Source organism: Galendromus occidentalis, unplaced genomic scaffold (genome assembly GCF_000255335.2).
Source record: "Galendromus occidentalis unplaced genomic scaffold, Mocc_1.1 scf7180000077089, whole genome shotgun sequence".
Taxonomy (NCBI): Eukaryota; Metazoa; Arthropoda; class Arachnida; order Mesostigmata; family Phytoseiidae; genus Galendromus; species Galendromus occidentalis.
In genome coordinates, this window is record NW_003805077.1 from 390,927 (window position 1) to 408,829 (window position 17,903).

Below are 17,903 nucleotides of genomic sequence, written 5' to 3' on the forward strand. Positions count from 1 at the left end.
TGCAGGTGAGCGTGACTTGTATTCGAATTTCCCGCCTCGCGAGTCATTCTCGTGCGCCCAAAAGAATCTCTTCTAAAGGGGAAACTGGGCTCTGTACCTCCCCCCTTCGCTGACTGAAATTTTGGGCAGAGCTCCAGTATCGAAGGCCGGCGTGAAGTCGTATAAGAGACGTCCGGAGGCGTTCTGAGCGACAGCTGTGCTGCAACTTCGGCGGCCTAAGTGCGACAGTTTCCCGAATGTTGTGTTCGACGATAAGTCGGACTTCGCTCTGAAGTGTGACGGTGTGTGCTTGGATTAAAGGTGGGAACTTCTGAGCCGAAGGTTGTGTCTTTTTCCATGACAAGCCATTCCAGAGCACAAGAGTGAGCCACAGTGAAATCGGAGGCTTTCTTATCGCCAACATTCGAATGCGCACTCCGTCGGTGAGTGATCATGGTCGATTCTGTTCGATTCTATCCATCTGATTCTCGGGAACAGACGAATCCTTATGACAGCCGTAATATATATATGCCAGGAGACTCGGTCAACTCGCTTGGAATTTGCGTTAGAGTTCCAGCTGCGATCGGGACGTATGCGCAAGAGCGAGGCGCTTTGCAGCGCTGAGAAGTTATTGGGGCGGTAAAGGGCATCCGCTCAATGTTATTTCTGTTCCTTGGACGTTTTTACGCGTTCCCGCGAACCATTCCTCTCCTAGCTCGCTTCTGCGAGGGTCATATTTCTGAAAAAAGGAAACCGGTAATGAATGGTGATAGTGCAGTCGAATCAGGATGTCGTCCGGAATGGAACGAGAAGAATTTCAGGTCTCGAGATCCATGGGGATTTGTGGCGGTTTCTCGAATTTCTCCGGAGCGTCTCAGGAATAAATGCAGGGGACCGGGGTCAAACTTCATAATTGGAGGGGTATTTGCAAAACACGTCTGCACGTTGAGTGAGTCAGAGTGCGCGACGAGTCTACGCCGACCGGATGTTCGAGTGTTTTCAAACGTGTGTCAGACTTGTCAGCACCCTTCCCATCTCTCCGCTCACTCTCCCGGTCTCAGGAAAATCTCAGAGAGCTCAACATCGAAGATCAATCCGGTTGACGCCTGCATTTTCCTCAGGGGCGGAAAAGAGAAAGTTCGACGACTCAATGTATTGATTCTCAAATTTGAATCGGGCTTATTTAGTACACCATACATCTCGCTTCCCGATTCCCATCTGCTCTCTAACTCATCCGATATGGTAGAGCGACTCCGATAAAGATCAATAGACCCGTCTCGGGTTGCAACGCGACAGAAATCCGATCGCAAAATGATGGTTTCGTAGTGTTTTCGTTGATTCAATCAGTCCCCCGAATCAGTGTCACGATGGATGAGGCTTTTGAACGAGGTGTTTATTTCTGCTCTCCAGGAGGACAACTATAAAGTGAGGATCCTGAGTAACTCACGGTCTCCAGGATGCTAGAAGGCTTGGTAGCCTGGGTACTGAATAATTCTGTGGGAAAATATGTCGAGAATCTCAATACCAGTCAGCTTTCTGTTGGTCTACTAAAAGGTTAGTTCAAAGAGCACTCCGGAATCTCAGGAGAATGTGATCGAGCACTCGGCGTTCCTTTCGCCGACCCTCGTTGAAAATTTCTTCATATCTCCTCGCTAGACAGTTCTGAGAATGTTTTTCCTGCCGACTCCATCGTCTCGACTCAATCGATAATTTTTTTTGGCCGGAAGCGAGCGGCTCGATGAGAATAATATTTGCCGCATCTTCCTCCCGAAACATTGATTCGGGCGAATCTCTTATCCTGTCCTGCTCGTTTTTATTCTGTAATGCGTGATCGTCGCTCGATCTCGCAGCCTTCCGTCTAACCCAGAAGAAGAAATTTCCTCGATGCGGTCGATCGGAATTTTCAATGTGTATGATTAGAGACGTACTAGATGAACGCTGATAGAAGGGTTACTTTACAGGTCAAGTGGAACTCGAAGATCTTCCTCTGAAAAAAGAAGCCTTCAGACAAGTCTTGTTCCCCTTGGAGATCAAGAATGGCTACATCGGAAAGGTATTGTGCTCATTGCCCACCGGAAGTCGATTCCAGAGCTTTCATAGCATTCCATTCCTATCCACTTGGGCTTAACACCGACACTTTTTTCAGGTGCTCATCAACATTCCCGTTACTCGTTTACGCTCAGACCCATGGGTCATAACCATAGAGCGCCTCTACGTCGTTTTAGGGCCGGTTCCTCTCGACCAAGTAAGGAGCCTTCTGATCGGAACTCATGCATGCGAAATTCCGGTATTCTTTCCGCGCCTAGTGAAAAATCTGAGACTGACGAGGGTCAGGAAATGAAGTCCACGATCCCTCGAACATCCGATACTCACCTATGGATTTCTCCTTGCGCAGTACAATGGCGATCTTTACGAAGAGATCGCTCAGAGCGCCAAACTGTCGAAGTTGGACGCTTTCGAAGCGGAATGGAAATCTTCGCGGCTCAGCAGCCAGAACACCTACGGGGATTCGTACACTTCTTGGCTCACGTACGGATCCTCCTTGTTCACCTCAATCGTCAGCAATCTTCAACTCAAGGTTCAAGACGTCCATATCCGCTACGAGGATACGGTGGACGGTCTGGACTTCGCTTGGGGCCTCATGGTGAAAAGCGCGTCAAGCGAGTACGCTCCAGATGACAACAGCAAGGATCAAGTAGGAATCTCTCTACCGACTTCTATTGTTCTTTTCCATGAATGAGCTCCGGGTTGAGCTCCGTTCGTACAGTTCCAGTGGGAAACCCCTCGAATCTCTAATTCCGCTCTCTGTTCCAGAACTCTCAAAGCAAAGGCTATGTCAGCCAGCAGCTCCAGCTGAAAGGCGTATCGCTGTACTGGGACAATGATGCGATGCACATCGGCGACCTGGAGATGGGTCGCATGGCCAACTGCATGGACAATCTGCGAAATTTCTGCGTACGCTCAAACGAGACGTCCTGCGAGCACAAGCTGCTCCTTTCTACACCGGACGGTGCTCAGGTCCTACTGTCGAGGAACCAATCCGAAAGACCCTTGCGTTCGCGGAACGAGCCTCGAATCAAATGCACGCTCCAGGTCTCTACGCTACCGATCCTGATCACGGATGCTCAGTACGGCCAAATGGTTCGCTGTTACCAAAGCATTGACATCAATCACAAGAAATGGAAGTACCAAAAATGGCGGCCAGATGTCCCGGTCAGAGGAAATGCAAAGGCTTGGTGGGTCTTTGCAACGAAAGCCACCACAGAGCAACTGATGAAGAGGAAATCCTGTGCCACGTACGAATATGCTCTGGGCAAAGCTCGTGAGGTCCGGCGCTACGTATCCATTTACAAGCGGTTTTTGACTGATGACAACATAACCAAAGAGGACATCGAGGAGAAGAGCTCCATAGAGCGAGGATATGATTTCGAGACGCTGTTAGCCCTGCGAGAAATCATCATGAAACGAATAGAGGATGAGTGCAATCTTCAGAATAGCAAACAGAACGACTCGGAGAAAAACGGAGATTCGGCGCAGTCGGGTGGTTTTCTTCAGTATTGGTTTCCGGGATGGACGGGGGGATACACCAAATCTGATGAGGGTTCGGAGGGGGCTCCGAGTAGCCAGCTTCAGGGCCACGACAATCGCAGCGACATGTCCGTGTCGACTGAAGCCAGCATGCCGGCCAGTCAGTTTGAAGAGGAGCTGATCGCGGCTCTGAATCGGTTGGACGACGAGCACTATTTCTTGCGAGATGCGACCTTGGCACACGTAACTTTCCACCTGAAAACCTGCACTGTTACCCTGCAGCCAGCAGGGCGAGACTTATGCTGTCTGAAGGTCGAAGACGTCTGGGCGCAGTTGAAGTCGCACCCGAGAGCCCGAAGTTATTCCGTGCACACAAAAGTGGGCTCGCTCCAGTTCACCGACAAGACCCTCCCTACTGTGATTTATCAACACCTCGTCTCGCCCCATACGACGAATCAGGACTCGCAGGTGTACCTGAGATCAGGACAGAAGATCTCCGCTTCTGATCTCTTCAGGCCGCGATCCGCACCGACACCTCCGCCCAGTACGGCTCCCTTGTTCGAGGTGATCTACGAGAAGAATCCGTGGGCTTCGACGGCCGACCATCGACTTGTTGTGAACACGCAATCTCTGGACATCGTTTATAGCCCGAGTTCTTTCAAGAGTATCCGAGAATTCCTGACGCCGGTCGGATCTTATCACGACATGATCGACGATGCGGTGCAGCAACATTTAGAGCATTTGAAGCAGGAGACCAAAACAAATCTACGTTCCAAAGTCGACGCGATGCTCCGAGGAGGACAGGTCATACAGCGTTGGGATTTGAACCTCGACATCTGCGCCCCTCAGATCATAGTTCCTGAAACGTTCACCGATCGAAGTTCGGTCGCAGTTATGTTCGATTTAGGTCGACTGCAATTCCGGAATCAGGCCTCTTTCGACAAAGTGAAAATTGACAAATCGAAGCAGCAGATCGAAGACGACGTCGACGAAGGTACGTTTTGTATGATGAGTTCACTCTCGATAATCCTCGCCTCCTCCGAGTTTCTTCGTCATCTTCGGATGGAATGTCCCCTCTGATCTCTTAATTTCGAATGAATGCCATACAATGCCTATGTAGTACGCTATTATGTTCCCTCAAATGCGGTTCTCCTTCCCGATGTTCACGTTTTCCGGCGTAGGGCCGATAACGAGTCGTACGATCCTTGCAGACGATTTCCGAACACCGTGCTCAACACCACCCGGCGATCTTGATTCGACTGTAGTCTCCGAGCCCAAGTCCCAGAATCGACAGATCACTAGTCCTGGTTTCGAGTCCTGCGCAGTGTCCGAGGCGGACTTCAGGGAGCGGATGTACGATCGTTATACGCTAAATCTTCAGGATATGCAAGTTATGGTGACGACCTCGTCCCGGGAATCCTGGAAGTTCGCTCAGCTTCGCGGCTCGTCGCACCTTCATGTTGTCGATCGTTTCAACATATCGATGCGTTTCGAGCGGCGACTTCTGTCCACGGACGATCCACAGGTAAAAGCTCAATAGATCGATGTCGCATTCCGCACTCCCGAAACATATTCCGCTTTCCATCATCTTAGCCGATGGGAGCATCCTGATCCGTGTACGGAAACTCCGATGTCTTTGCAGTTCCCGTCCGTCATCGTCCAGGCCCAGCTCCCGCGATTGGTGCTCCACATCAGCGAGCAGAAAGTCAGTGCTCTCACCTCCTGTCTTCGACTCCTGGGCCGCGCGGACGGGATGCCTCAAACTTCAGCTCTCTCCGCCCCGGTCCAGAAGCGGGAACCCTTACACAAACCAAGTCAATCAAGTGTCCTGTTTTTCGGGCAGTTCGTCATCGAACAAATGTCCTGTGAAATGCAGAGTCAGGGGAAATGTCTCGCCGAGCTCCAAGTGAACGGTGTACAGGTCACGTCGACGCGCTACCCACATATGCAGTCGTTGAACTTGCAAGTTCAGGGGCTGCTTCTCGTCGACGCGGTCCAAACGCATGGATCGGATTTCGACCTGCTGCTCGCTTCGCATAAACACATCACTATGGACAGCCGTTCAGGTTCGATACGAGACTCGGAGCCCAATTCTCCGATTTCGCCGGCGTCCCCGAAAGGCTACCACTGCATAACGCCGCCGGTGAATCAGAGTCTCGCCCCAGAAAGCGGGGCCGTGAAGCCGAGCATGTTGACGTCCCTCCTATCGAGTCTTCACAGAACTATTTCTCCCGCTGCTTTCGGATCCGCTAGTCTCGATCAGATGCAATTCGTGCCCCGGGGCTCGAGCGCTGTGTCCCCGATCCCGGTTTTCCCGACCGTCGACGGTGAAAATAATAACGACGCTCTCATCAGCATCGAGCTCATGTGGGGAATGCCGGAGAAAGACGAAGATGACAACAGGGAACAGAACGTGATACTCCAAGTCGGTTTTAACAATCTCGACGTCATTGCCAACCAAGAAACGATTGTGGAGTTGGTTTCCTTCGCTCAGTGTATTCACAAGGCATCCCAACCTCCAGAGCTGATAACTCAGCAAACGAGCGCCGCGGACTCCAATGACAGAGGCTTCAAGGTCAGTTGCAGCCTAGAATCGAGGAGGAACCTTTCAATTACTTAGTCTGAATATCCATGATAGGATCCGGATCCTTCCGCAGGCGTCTTCCATCCACGTGACGTTCGACTTCCACCGGCTGAACGTGCTCCTGTTGCGGTCGACGGGAGACAAGTCATCCTGTCTTTCATCGGCAAACCTCAAACTCGCTACCGCTACGCTTTCCGGAGCGAAAATCAGTGCAGTCTTAGAGGACAGCCTCAAACTGAGCGTGGTTCTCGGCGGCCTCCAAGTCTGCGACCTACTTTCTGGTCACGCTCTGCAAAATCGCGTAAACAACAATACGAATCATTACGTTGTGAACGTGGGTCTGAATCCCGATTGCGAGGACCAAGTACCAAGCATAGGGAAGCATTTGTATCATACCAGCGGGGGAAACGAAGAAGAATCCGCGGCGTTAGTGCTTCATATTGTTAGAGAATATCCTGGAACGGTCGATTGGACTTCGACGATCAAGAGGGGGAGTCATAACAGAAGAAAGGTTCGTGGATCCGATGGAACCCCGCCATCGTTTTTTCTTCAGTTTATTCATTCACTGAAAAATTCCATTCACGATATGAGAAAACGCTTCACATGACTCAATCAGCGAAGATAAATAAGGGGCGGAGGTTCTCGCGAAGACCTACAGTTGAAATTCAAGATTCCCAGCTGAAATTTTCGATTTCTAAGCCCTTATCCATTTCACAGCTGAACAACTCTCTCAAAATGGACTTGCACATGGCATCCGTGGTTTATACTCATTCACCGCGGCTCTTGCTGGAGTTGGCAAGCTGCGCAATCGAATTCCGAGCGTACATGACGAAACTCGCGTCTTCGCTGAAGACTGCGGCCGCAGAAGTAGCAAAGGGAATCGTGGGCTCTGAGTTGTCGATTGAGGATGCTCTAGATGTCAGGTTAGGATCTCCTGCTCTCGTCCCATCGTAGAACGAAATTCAATGGATCCCTTTTGATTTCTCAAGCTTCCTCGCTGATGAACTGATGAATTTTTCCAGCCTTTCTGTGATATTGGAAACACCTGTGATAGTACTCCCCTGTGAATTGAGTCGACCGAACGTTCTGGTGGCTCACTTGGGGCGGATGACTGTGAGCTCGACCTCAACGTCGAGCTACCGCGTGGAACTCAAAAATACGTCATTGTACTCACTCGATAGCAATCTGAGTCCGAATTTCGATTGTTCTGTCCATGGTCGCGCGATGCTTCACAACACCCAGATCGACCTTATGATCGAGCAGGTAGTGAAGCCTTCGCAGCGGACGTCCCCAACCGAGCGGCCTGATCCAATCGACGATGTCTGGCAGCTCGAGGGCTGCGTTGTTGGCCCACTCAAGGTGAGTGATTTGTCCCTGGAAATTCCTCGGACTCACCGAAATCATAAGAATCCTCATAGAGTCGGGATACGTTTGAGCATTGAATGGATGCTATTGCTGTGATTCCAGGTCGCTGTGAGCAAAAGTCAGTTCGCCCAATTATTGGATACGTTAAATGAAATAGGAGCTGCCTCCAGCGATGTTACAGTCGATCGAGCTCACCTGATCGGAGAGCAAAACCACAATTCGATCGAAGATTCCGAAGGGAAATTGAAATACGGCGTTCATTTCGCCATACAAGAATTCATTGTCGAGTTCACCGAGGAACCCGGACGGGCATTCGCTAGGGTCGCGTTCCAAGAATTCGACGTCGAAATGATTCGCCACGCGAAGCAGAGTGATGTAAATGTAAGTCATCTCATCAGTTTCCATGCCTCAGCGATTTCGATCATGATCAAGGGCAGGCGGTCATTTTCTGATTAATCTCAAGTCCTACTGAGTGATACACTTTCAATAATTTTCTCTCCGCTCGGTCGATAGATGTCGCTACGTGGGTTAGTGATGGAAGACTTGTACGAAGAAGAAACTTCGAATCACCGGATATTGATCTCCTCGCACACCAAAGAAGAAGCGCGGCCGCTTTCCACAGAGAATTTATCGTCGGTCAGTGGAGTCCCCCTCCGGTACGACTACCTCAGCGCGTCGAATCCCAATCTCGTCTCAGAAGCCGAATGCGATTTCCTCCCCCATGGGAGATTCCGGTGTCGATCGTTGCCGGACATTCTGTGTACGAAGAATATTTTCAAAAAGCTCGACAAGAGATCAATACTCCACGATCGGAAGCACCTTGCCTTCATTAACACCAACTCGGCGGAATCCGAGTGCTTCTGTCCGAAAACCCCTCCTCCTTCCCCAACTCCGTCCATTCCTTCGGACTCTTGTCCCGAAGGAACTCTTGTTGAGATATCCATGGCCACCACGGAGGACTGTGGAAACGGTCGCCAACGCCGGATAACGATCGATCTCAACTCGTTGATGGTCAGCGTCAACGTCAGACCGTGGGTCATGGTGTTGGATTTGTTGTCGAAGCCGGCGTACACTGCGAACAGGAATTCGGTGAGCCTGGACGCAGAACCGACACCTCACGACTTGCTGTCGACAACTCTTGAGTATTCCGTGCAGAACTTCACCTTGCAACTGAACTCCCAGAATTATGAGATCTGCGAAGCACAAGTTAGGCAGCTCTGGTTCCGATCTAGTATGTCACCGACCAGTACCGACGTATCCGGACGCCTGGGAAAGGTCCTGGTGCACGATCTGACACCGTTCGGCAGCCAGGTACGTTACTTCGGACGAATCGAAGACTCGAAATTCTCTCCGGCCTCAGAATCGTTCAAGTTCCCGATACGAAATGGTTAAGTGTTTGATAGCTTCCTTTCTTCTTTCCTTCAGGTCTATCAAGAGCGATTCGTGACTTCGGGCAACGAGGCCCTCCATTTCAAATTCACCAGGAGCAAGGATGAGAGCGATCGTTATCAACTCGAGAGTACCATGACCTCGGTACTCGTCGTGTATACTCATCTATTCATGTCGGAGATCGTGAACTTCATATCGGAGTTCTCCCAAGTTCAGGAACTACTCGCGAGGATGCAAAACCAGTTCGTACCTCAGCCCCGCCAGAAGGCGAAGGTCGATCTCCGTATAAAAGCGGGGTCTCCGCTAATAGTTGTTCCCCGGAACTCGCATCATCAAGATGCGCTGGTGCTGAATCTCGGGAGCGTGGATATCTCCACGCAATTCGTGCAGACCGAGTGTTTGAACCAGGTCATGGAATTGAGTTTGTCGGAGATGGATTTGTATTGCGGGATTTACGAGAGAGACGTCACTCGGAGGAAATCCTCGCTCGATGCCAATTGCCCCTTCAACATTCAAAAGAAGGGTTTCCCACTCCTCGACGAGAAGTTTGAAATGCGGCTCAGAGTCTTCAGGAACCTCGATTCTGAGATCAGTCACATCGGTGAGTAGACTGTGGCGTCACCGGAGACGATTCAATTCCGACGACGGAATTTCGGGACCGTGTCCCGGGTTTTCACCTCACCTCCGACTAAATTCTCGGATTTCACAGAACCGGACTGGACGGCGCGAGGAGATGTGTCTCGGGCTAACATAACGCTCGACAAAAGCCAATACGAGCTCATATCGGGAATACTCTTCGAAAACCTGAGTGAAGGCGTTCATCTCCAAACCTCGACCCCGGCTCCCGTTGTAGCCCCAGCACCCGACGACGACGCATGGGTAAATCTTCTCCTGGCGATCGACCTGCACAACGTCACCCTGAACCTGGTCGCCAGTCGCAACACCCAATCCGACCTCGCCAAAGTGGAATTCATCGATTCGAAACTCTCGGTGTCGACGTACACCAACGGCCGCAAAGATGTCGATTTGGTCTCCCAAGAAATTCGGGTCCGCGACACCCGTTTCTCGAGTAAGTTCCTGACAGTCCCGTGCCAATGGTCGACAAGAACGGGAACGATCCTGCCGGAAATTCACAAGCTAATTATGACGTTATTACAGATCCGGATGGACGCACGAACGTATTCAGTGACATGCTGCTGCCGACGCGCGGCAGAGAAGGACGCGGACTTCAAATGGAACTTCACTACCGAACATTCCCGAATAGGTTGACGCTTCTTCTGAACAACATGAGGTTGATGGCCATCTTCGATTGGTTCAAACAGACAGCCCAGTTCCTGACCTTGCCGCAGCCCGCGGAAAATCACAGATCCGACGTCAAGGTGCCGGGTTACCGGGACGATACCCACCTTCAGCCAAACGAACCGATGCAATTACAGTTGAAGCTCAGCATGACCGACACCGAGGTGGTCGTCGTCGAAGACGCGTCGACGTACGACACTAACGCCGTTATCTTGAAGTCAACCGCTGTACTCACGTGGCACGGCTCCTCGGACCTGAAAAGACCGCTGATATGCGACTTACAGAACCTGGAAGTTTTCTCTTGTGTTCTGGGCACTGAAGACAAAACAGCTCTGTCGATCATCGATCCAGCTTCGATTTCGTTCGAAATGAATTCAAAGCATGGCGACGCGTACGAGCTCGAAGCCAGTTCCCATCTACTGTGTATACGTCTCTCGTACAACGACATGACGATGTTCAGAAAAATTCTCGAATGTCTCCCGAGTCAAGCTGTGGGGGACACGACGGAATTCGAGAGGAACGTCTCGAAATTGAAAGAACTCGGTTTCTCTCACAACGACTGCGTACTCGCGTTGAGGAACTGCAGGAGTCAAATCGATGAGGCGGCGCTCTGGTTGCTGCAGAACGCAGAGCCTATCAAGGCAACAAAATCGAACCGATGGACCATCTGGAACCTACCGGTCGGCATGGGCAAGATCCGGTTGCAAGAGTTCAGAGTTTGCTTTATCGATGACTGCGGCAATGCGGACGTTCCGCTGTTTGAACTCCGGCTGCAGGACACGGATGCACAATTGAGGCTCGACGAGAAAAATTGGCAGATAAATTCGGCCTTGCGCATCGATTACTATAACCGGATCCTTTCGGGCTGGGAGCCACTCGTCGAACCGGTTCGGATTGAGGCCAAGTGGCGTCTAACGTCGAGATACGTCCTCGAGCTGGAGATGGATGGCAACCTGAATATCAACATCACCTCTTCACTGATCGACATAGCTCAGCGCGTACGGGACTCCTGGCAAGACGACCGTGAGACGCTCGATAAGCCCGACAAGCCATTGAAAGCTCTGAGCGCGGTAAAACGTGCTCCTTTCGTCCCCTTCGCGTTAAAGAACTCGCTGGGTTGCGCGATAGAGTTTGCTACGGTGACTACGATGGCTGGCAACCGTGAACCGAGGGCCCAGAATAAATTATTCCATAGAGTGAGTATCGGAGTTTCGTCGCAATGAGGGCTCAGAACCATGGGATCCTCGAGGGGCAAAAAGTGCAAGCATCCGAATGTTGTCAAAATTGGACAGATGTGGGCGGGAAGCGTCACGAGTCTCACTCTTGCGTTCCAGGTCGAAGCGGGAGAAACGGTGCCTTTCTCCTTTGCCTCTCAAGCCAAACTGCGACATCAGGAATCGCATCAATGGCTAGTTCGTCAGATTGTGGTGCGAGTTGAGGGTTGCGAGGAAATGGAGCCCGTTTCAGTGGATAGGGTCGGTGAATACTTTCGGCTTGTCCGCCCGGTCAACTCGACGGTTTCCGCGATCGGAAGGATAGTTTTCCACATCGAGCTGGAAGGACCTGCACTGAAAATGATCAATGTGAGAAGCGCTTTCGTGGTGAAGAATTTCACTTCGGATAAAGTCAACGTCAACATCACCACCGCCACCCTTGTCGGCGCCCCACAATCCGGTAAATTCACATTCAACCTGATTCCGATTACTGATTTCCGATTCGGTACCCAGGAATGTTTTTATTTGAATCGTTGCCGCCTGGAGGTTTCAAGAAGAAAAAACTCCTTCCAGCCCAAAACTCGAAGCTCGTGATAGAGAGCTCCTCGAATCAGTCGTTGCCGTTCGCCTTCGATTACACCTCGATAAAAGTTCGTCCCGAAAATTTGGAGAAGCTGCTCGCGGCAGAGCTCGGTTGGAAAGGTGCAACATCCTATAACCCGACGTTCGTTCTCCGCGGTGAATGTCGACCGCTCAAAGCAGGGGTCCAGCCCTACAACTTTGCAGTCACCGTCCGCCGCGAGCCGTTCCCGAACGTTTTATTCACGCCGAGCGAGAAACATGCTCCGTCCCATACAATCTTGCTCAACGCTCCCGTGAAGCTCTACAATCTGTTACCGATGGAGCTCCACTACGAAATCGAAGAGCCGGTGAAAATCAGCGGAGTTGTGAAGAACAGGCATTCGACAACCTTCCATCAAATCTCGACCGAGCTCCGAGTCGTCATCGGCTTCCAACTCGACGGATACACCTGCGGGAACAAATTGATTCTGGACCCCGGAGCGACTTCAGGACCGTACAGCATAGTGCTCAAGGACGCTGAGCACAGATCCCTCATGCTGAGGGCGAATGTCGAAGTCAGTCTTGCTGGTGCTTACAAGGCGAGTTCGAAATACTAGGTCAAATAATAATAATAATAATAATGATGATGAGGTCACATCGTCGCCGGGAATGGAATCGAATTAACGCATGGGAACGATATGAATGATCGCCGAAGCTCTCGGATGATCCACGATCCTAACCAAGTCATTTCCCTCGGCAGATCTACGTCTGTGCTCAATACTGGCTGATCAATCACACGGGTCTTCCATTGATCTTCAAACAAGATGGCGTTAACTATGAGGCGGCCGGTCAACCTCCGGAGCACGAGGCGGCACGCTCGGTCGTCCCTCTCTTGTTCTCCTTCTGCGACAGCGAAGCTCCCCAATCGTGCTGCATGAGACTCGGGAACCGATTTCAACTAGGACAGTCATTCCAACCCAAATGGAGTTATCCCTTCCCGCTGGACAGCGGTGTCGGTATCTGTAAGCTGTTCCTGTCATCGACCAACAACAGCCCCGACCGCGTCTACAACATCGGAATCTACGGCAAACAGGGGAAAGGGGTCTTCAAGGACACTCACTTCATAGTTTTCAGTCCACTTTTCCAATTAGTGAACAACACGTCGAAAATTCTCGAATTCGCTCAGAAATTCGCCGCCGTCAGAAAGCAGGACCGGCATATAACTTCCGCCATGCCGAGGAGCTCGGTTGCTTTCCATTGGCCGAGGGTCGACCTCGATCCCCTGCTGTGCATACGTACTGACAACTCTATCTGGTCAGGCGGTTTCCACATCGACAAGCCGACGAGCTCAACCCACATCCACATCCGGACTGAAACCATGCAGAGCACGGAGAGCCTGTTCATTCTGGTCGAGGTCAGACAACACTATGGCACGTTCATTGTCACGTTCACTCAACCCGAGTCCGTGCCGCCCCCGATGCGGATCGACAATTTCTCCGAGGTGCCGATCAGGTTCAATCAGATCGGAGTTGAAGACGAGAAGCGACGTTACACGGTCAAAGCCGGATCGTCAATGCCGTATGCTTGGGACGAACCGACGGAAACGCCACGAATATCTGTAGCGGCTCCCGACGGAGTCTGCGAGACATACGACATGCGAACTTTCAAAGAGGGCGAGCCATTGTGCTACGAGAATTTCTTCTACATCGCGTTCTCTGGAACCTTCCTGGAGCCGAAGCCGGCGGTGCCGCAGAAATCCGCACGGAATGTGAAATCGGAAGAATTGGTCCTCGACGTCTTGCCGGAAAACCGGATCGTCATAAACCGGAAAGATGTCGGTTCGCGAAATCAGCTCTGGCGTATGACGGCCGAGCAAATGCTCCAACACGAGGGCAGCAGTACCCCCCTCGCTCCGGGTCAACCATCCTCGTCGCACAACCAAAGCGGGGGACGTGTATTCGTCCTCGACATCGACGCCCCGGCAGCAGACCCCCACCGATGTGTGTCGTTGATTCTGCGTAAACCAGATCCGCGCAGACGGAGTCTGCAGACGTGGACGTTCACCACCGAGGGTTTTCTGAAGTGTGATATCGGAAATCTCTTCGTCCAAGCCAAGAACGGTTTGAAAGGGCTGAGGAAGGGAGGCGAAGCTGTTCTAGGACCATTGAACTATTACGAATGCACAGAGTACCTCCCCCACACGATCCGGACTCCCTGCCCCATTCCGCTCCATTGTGCGGTGGAGACGAAAAAGATGAGAGGAGGATGTGGAATTTTGAAAGTCGCCGTCTGCATCGACGGTCCAACGATCGTTCTCCGGATCACCGATTTCGCCAACGACCAAGTGCTGCCTGTTTACAAGAGCCGCGCGAACGCCCTCGCCTTCAGGAACGAAACCGATCATGGGTCGAGGACTTCGAGCTCGCCCGATATCGAAGTCAATGTAAACTTCAAGCAGGGCGTCGGAATATCTTTCATCAACGAATCGGAAGAAATACTCCTCGTGTCGCTGCAGAACGTCCTGCTGTCCTTTTTCCAGGACGAGAGCTTGCAGAAGTTCGACATGTCCGTACGACATCTTCAGGTTGACAACATGCTGCCCGACGCCGAAAGACCTTGCGCATTGTACGTCACGCCGGAAAGCAGCAGGGATGAGTATTCACATCTTCCGGCAGCGAGCATAAAAGCGTCCCGGCTCCTCAATTATAACACCGACGTCTTCGTATTCGACGTGAGTTTACCGAATATCTACGGAATTTGTGAAAATGCCTTTGAATGATTGCGATTGGACGATACAGCAGTGTAGAAGTCGACCGTTCCGCGAACGCGTCTAGTCGGCGAATTACCTCGAACTATTGAGGACCATGGTGGTTCGATTTTTCCAGTATTTCATGATGAGCATCAAGGACACCACCCTGGCCTTGGAAGAGAAACTCATGCTCAAAATGTTCCAAATGTTCCGAGATTACATCCCATTCCTCAATGAGCCGGAGGATCTCCATCTCATCGAGCAGCGCAGCATGGCCGTAGACGCTCTCAGGGAGAGCGGTCGGAAGTTTTACTTCAAGAACTTGAGAATTAATCCCCATAACTGCAAACTCAGCGTTCTACCAGCGAGATCAGGATCCCTGGATGAAGGACTCCGGCAGATCAAGAAACAGGTCGGCTGGAGTCTGATAAGATTCGAGGATGCGGGTGTTCACCTGAACGCTTTCGAGAAAAATCATCCGTTCGAAACGCTGTCATTCCTCATGGGAACAGCTTCGGCTTTCTACAGCAAGGTAGCTAAGCAAATAGCATAAGTCCATCACTACAGAATTCACTTCATAAGTCATCACGTTGCTGCTCGATTCTCATTGAGCATCTTCGAATCGAAACTCACCGTTTTTGATTTCTCCCCTCAAAGGAGCTTCAAAAACAAGCTCGATACATCATGGGCAACGTGGACTTCTTTGGGAGTCCGCTCGGATTCCTCCGGGACGTGAAGGGAAGTTTCAAGGAAGCCATCAGCGGCAGAAACCCTTGGACTTTGGTCAAGGGCCTGACCTACGGCGCGTCCAATTCGGCGGCGAAACTGACGGGCAGCCTGTCCGACACATTGAAAAATCTGGCAAGCACCGAATCGAGCAACGCTCTTGTCGTCGCGCAGCCGAATCTCGGACCTGGCGAGAATCAAATCCTTGGAGGTTTGAGGGGTCTCGGCCGGGGTCTCCGCGACGGCTTCGGAGGCCTGTATCAACACCCCTATGAGGTGAGTTCTATGAAAACTCTCAGACGATCTAGAAATCATGGTAATCTGGACCTCAGGTTCGAAAATGCGCCAAGGACCTACCAAGTTGGCTGGAACCTCGAACGTCTTCCAGGGTCTGACCAACGGACTGCAAGGGTTCATGGAAGGTGTTGGCCGCGGTCTAGTGGGGTCCGGCGTCCTACCCATTGCTGGGGTGCTGGATTTCGCTACGGGCGTCGCGGCAACTGTCAGAGACAGCTCCAATATCCGGGAGCGTCCCTCACGGCATCGACCCATTCGTCTGACGAGAGGACCCCGAGGTCTTCTGCCTTGTTATTCGGCGTCGGTCGCATCGGGTCAGATGTACCTCATGGAAATCCTCGCCGCGAACGCCAGCAATCCGACGGATAGAGGAGCTTTCAACGAATTGTAAGCATCAATGAATGGGTGATCTTGAGTCGATGGAGGAACAATTGGAAGTAGCCGGTCGATAGTAGGAATAAGACGCAGGATCCATCATGAGTGTTGTTCTACTCAACAGCTTCCTGACGATGCACCCGCTCGAGAACGGTGGCCAGCTCATCGTTTCCAACAAAAGGATTCTGAGAGTGTCGTCGAAGAAGATCATGCTGGACGTGATCCATCTCTGTGAGTTACAGAGCGCGCATCTTCTGGTGACATTGGGCTCTTCCTCGTTGATGCTCACGCTGACGGGCCAGCAACACAAACGCATGGACTGCGGCGATTCGGATGATGCGACGGTTTCGGCTTTACGTGAGGTCGTTCAGTGTATAAACTACGCTGTTTTCACTTTCGAAGAGGAACGCTATCGACTGCCGACCAGGGACGAGGACGAATCGACCGAACTAGATGTGCGAGATTCGCACCAAATGAGAGCTCACGAGTGAATTCGGCCATTCGGGGATTTCGCTTCCGAATTTGTACGGGAGCGGATGGGATCAAGCTTCCTCCGAAGAGATGGGAACGTGTTGCTTTACTGTTAGATTCTGTTGAGATACTAGTCCATGATGAGTCCATTGTTGAATTGTTGCTGGGATTGATGAAGCGCGTACGGAACCAACCAGCCGACGTACTTACTGATAGGTGCGTCAGCCGATTCGATCCGATTCGGGTTACGCGTAAGCGCACAGTGTTAGCTATGCACAATTTGAGAGAGGTGTTTGAAATGAGATGAGGAGACTGCAAGGATCGGATTCGATCGAAATTCCGGTTGTGCGGAACATATATTTTAGTTCTCCACGGAGTCGAATCCGCATGAATAGAACAACATTGATGAGGATCGTTCTGTGAGGAGTGAGTTGTAAAAATAAATGATGGATTGATGTCCGTGCACCACCTCCGTCCGATCCATGATCTCGATTTCTCCGCTTGAAATTCGTTCCTCGGTATACCACTGTTATCTCTTGTGGAGCGTGCGTCCAAGCCAGTGGGCTCCAGCAACGACGCTATTCCCTTCAGGGGTCAGCAGGCTCGCGACAAAGACGTCGACGAAACAGGACGAATTCGCGAAAGGTATTAGATACCAACAGAAAATCATCGGAGATTCCCGATCCGCTTCCATCATAATCTCGAGCGCTGACCTTTCCGGATAAAGGATAAGTTGCCGGTCAAGCTGCGTGCCACCACCCACTGGGTTTGCATCGGGATCGGGGACGGCTGATGGATACGGCTGCTTGAATAGGAACAAGCCGCTGACCGAGAGGAAGTCCGCGTCGTTGGAAGCTCCAATCACCCTTGGTGGCACGAGTTCATGTACCTGTACCGCGAATTTCCCTCCATTATCGAACGACGGAGAAACATTTCTCATGGGCTCTCACGCGTGCTGGTGGAGGAACTCTGGGAGAGCGCGCTGAGGAAGCTCATTCAGGGAAGACGAGTCGCTGGATGCATTTTCGGGGCGCACGGGGATCTTTGTGATTAGGTAACTCTAACGACTTCGGAGCCTGATTCTATTAGGTTGTTCCCGCTCACCGTCGTGAGGCTCTGCGTCAAGAACCATGCATGCAGGTCCGGCCGAAGCCTGTACTTACCAAGAGAAATTACCGATTACTATTCGAAAATTATTATGATGATGATAATCATGTTTTTGATAAAGATAATTATTATGATAATTATAAACATCCCTTCGATAAAGATAGGTATATATTATTATAATTATAATCATTCTTCCAGTATAGACACGTAATTATTATGATGATGATTATTGTGATGATGATAATTATTGCGATACTGA

The 17,903-nt window shown here is 51.2% G+C and overlaps 1 protein-coding gene across 1 annotated transcript; it reads left to right on the forward strand.

The window, feature by feature from the left end:
• The first annotated feature begins 1,436 nt into the window (after positions 1-1,436).
• Positions 1,437-16,557, forward strand: Vps13D (vacuolar protein sorting 13D). The gene is made up of 22 exons (XM_029110778.1): positions 1,437-1,533; positions 1,941-2,032; positions 2,126-2,224; positions 2,375-2,674; positions 2,794-4,501; positions 4,719-5,032; positions 5,150-6,082; positions 6,165-6,585; positions 6,708-7,014; positions 7,114-7,450; positions 7,559-7,837; positions 7,970-8,767; positions 8,882-9,446; positions 9,555-9,914; positions 10,004-11,340; positions 11,479-11,818; positions 11,932-12,518; positions 12,680-14,650; positions 14,805-15,200; positions 15,326-15,670; positions 15,783-16,078; positions 16,191-16,557. The coding sequence occupies exons 1-22, from the start codon at positions 1,437-1,439 to the stop codon at positions 16,555-16,557; spliced, it is 12,249 nt and encodes a 4,082-aa protein (XP_028966611.1).
• Positions 16,558-17,903: the final 1,346 nt, after the last annotated feature.

Bases quoted from the DNA above. Each gene is read 5' to 3' on its own strand.
- Vps13D (XM_029110778.1), top strand. From the start codon at position 1,437: ATGCTAGAAGGCTTGGTAGCCTGGGTACTGAATAATTCTGTGGGAAAA. The intron at 2,675-2,793 runs GTAGGAATCTCT...TCTCTGTTCCAG, and splicing joins ATGACAACAGCAAGGATCAA to AACTCTCAAAGCAAAGGCTA. The intron at 9,447-9,554 runs GTGAGTAGACTG...CGGATTTCACAG, and splicing joins TTCTGAGATCAGTCACATCG to AACCGGACTGGACGGCGCGA.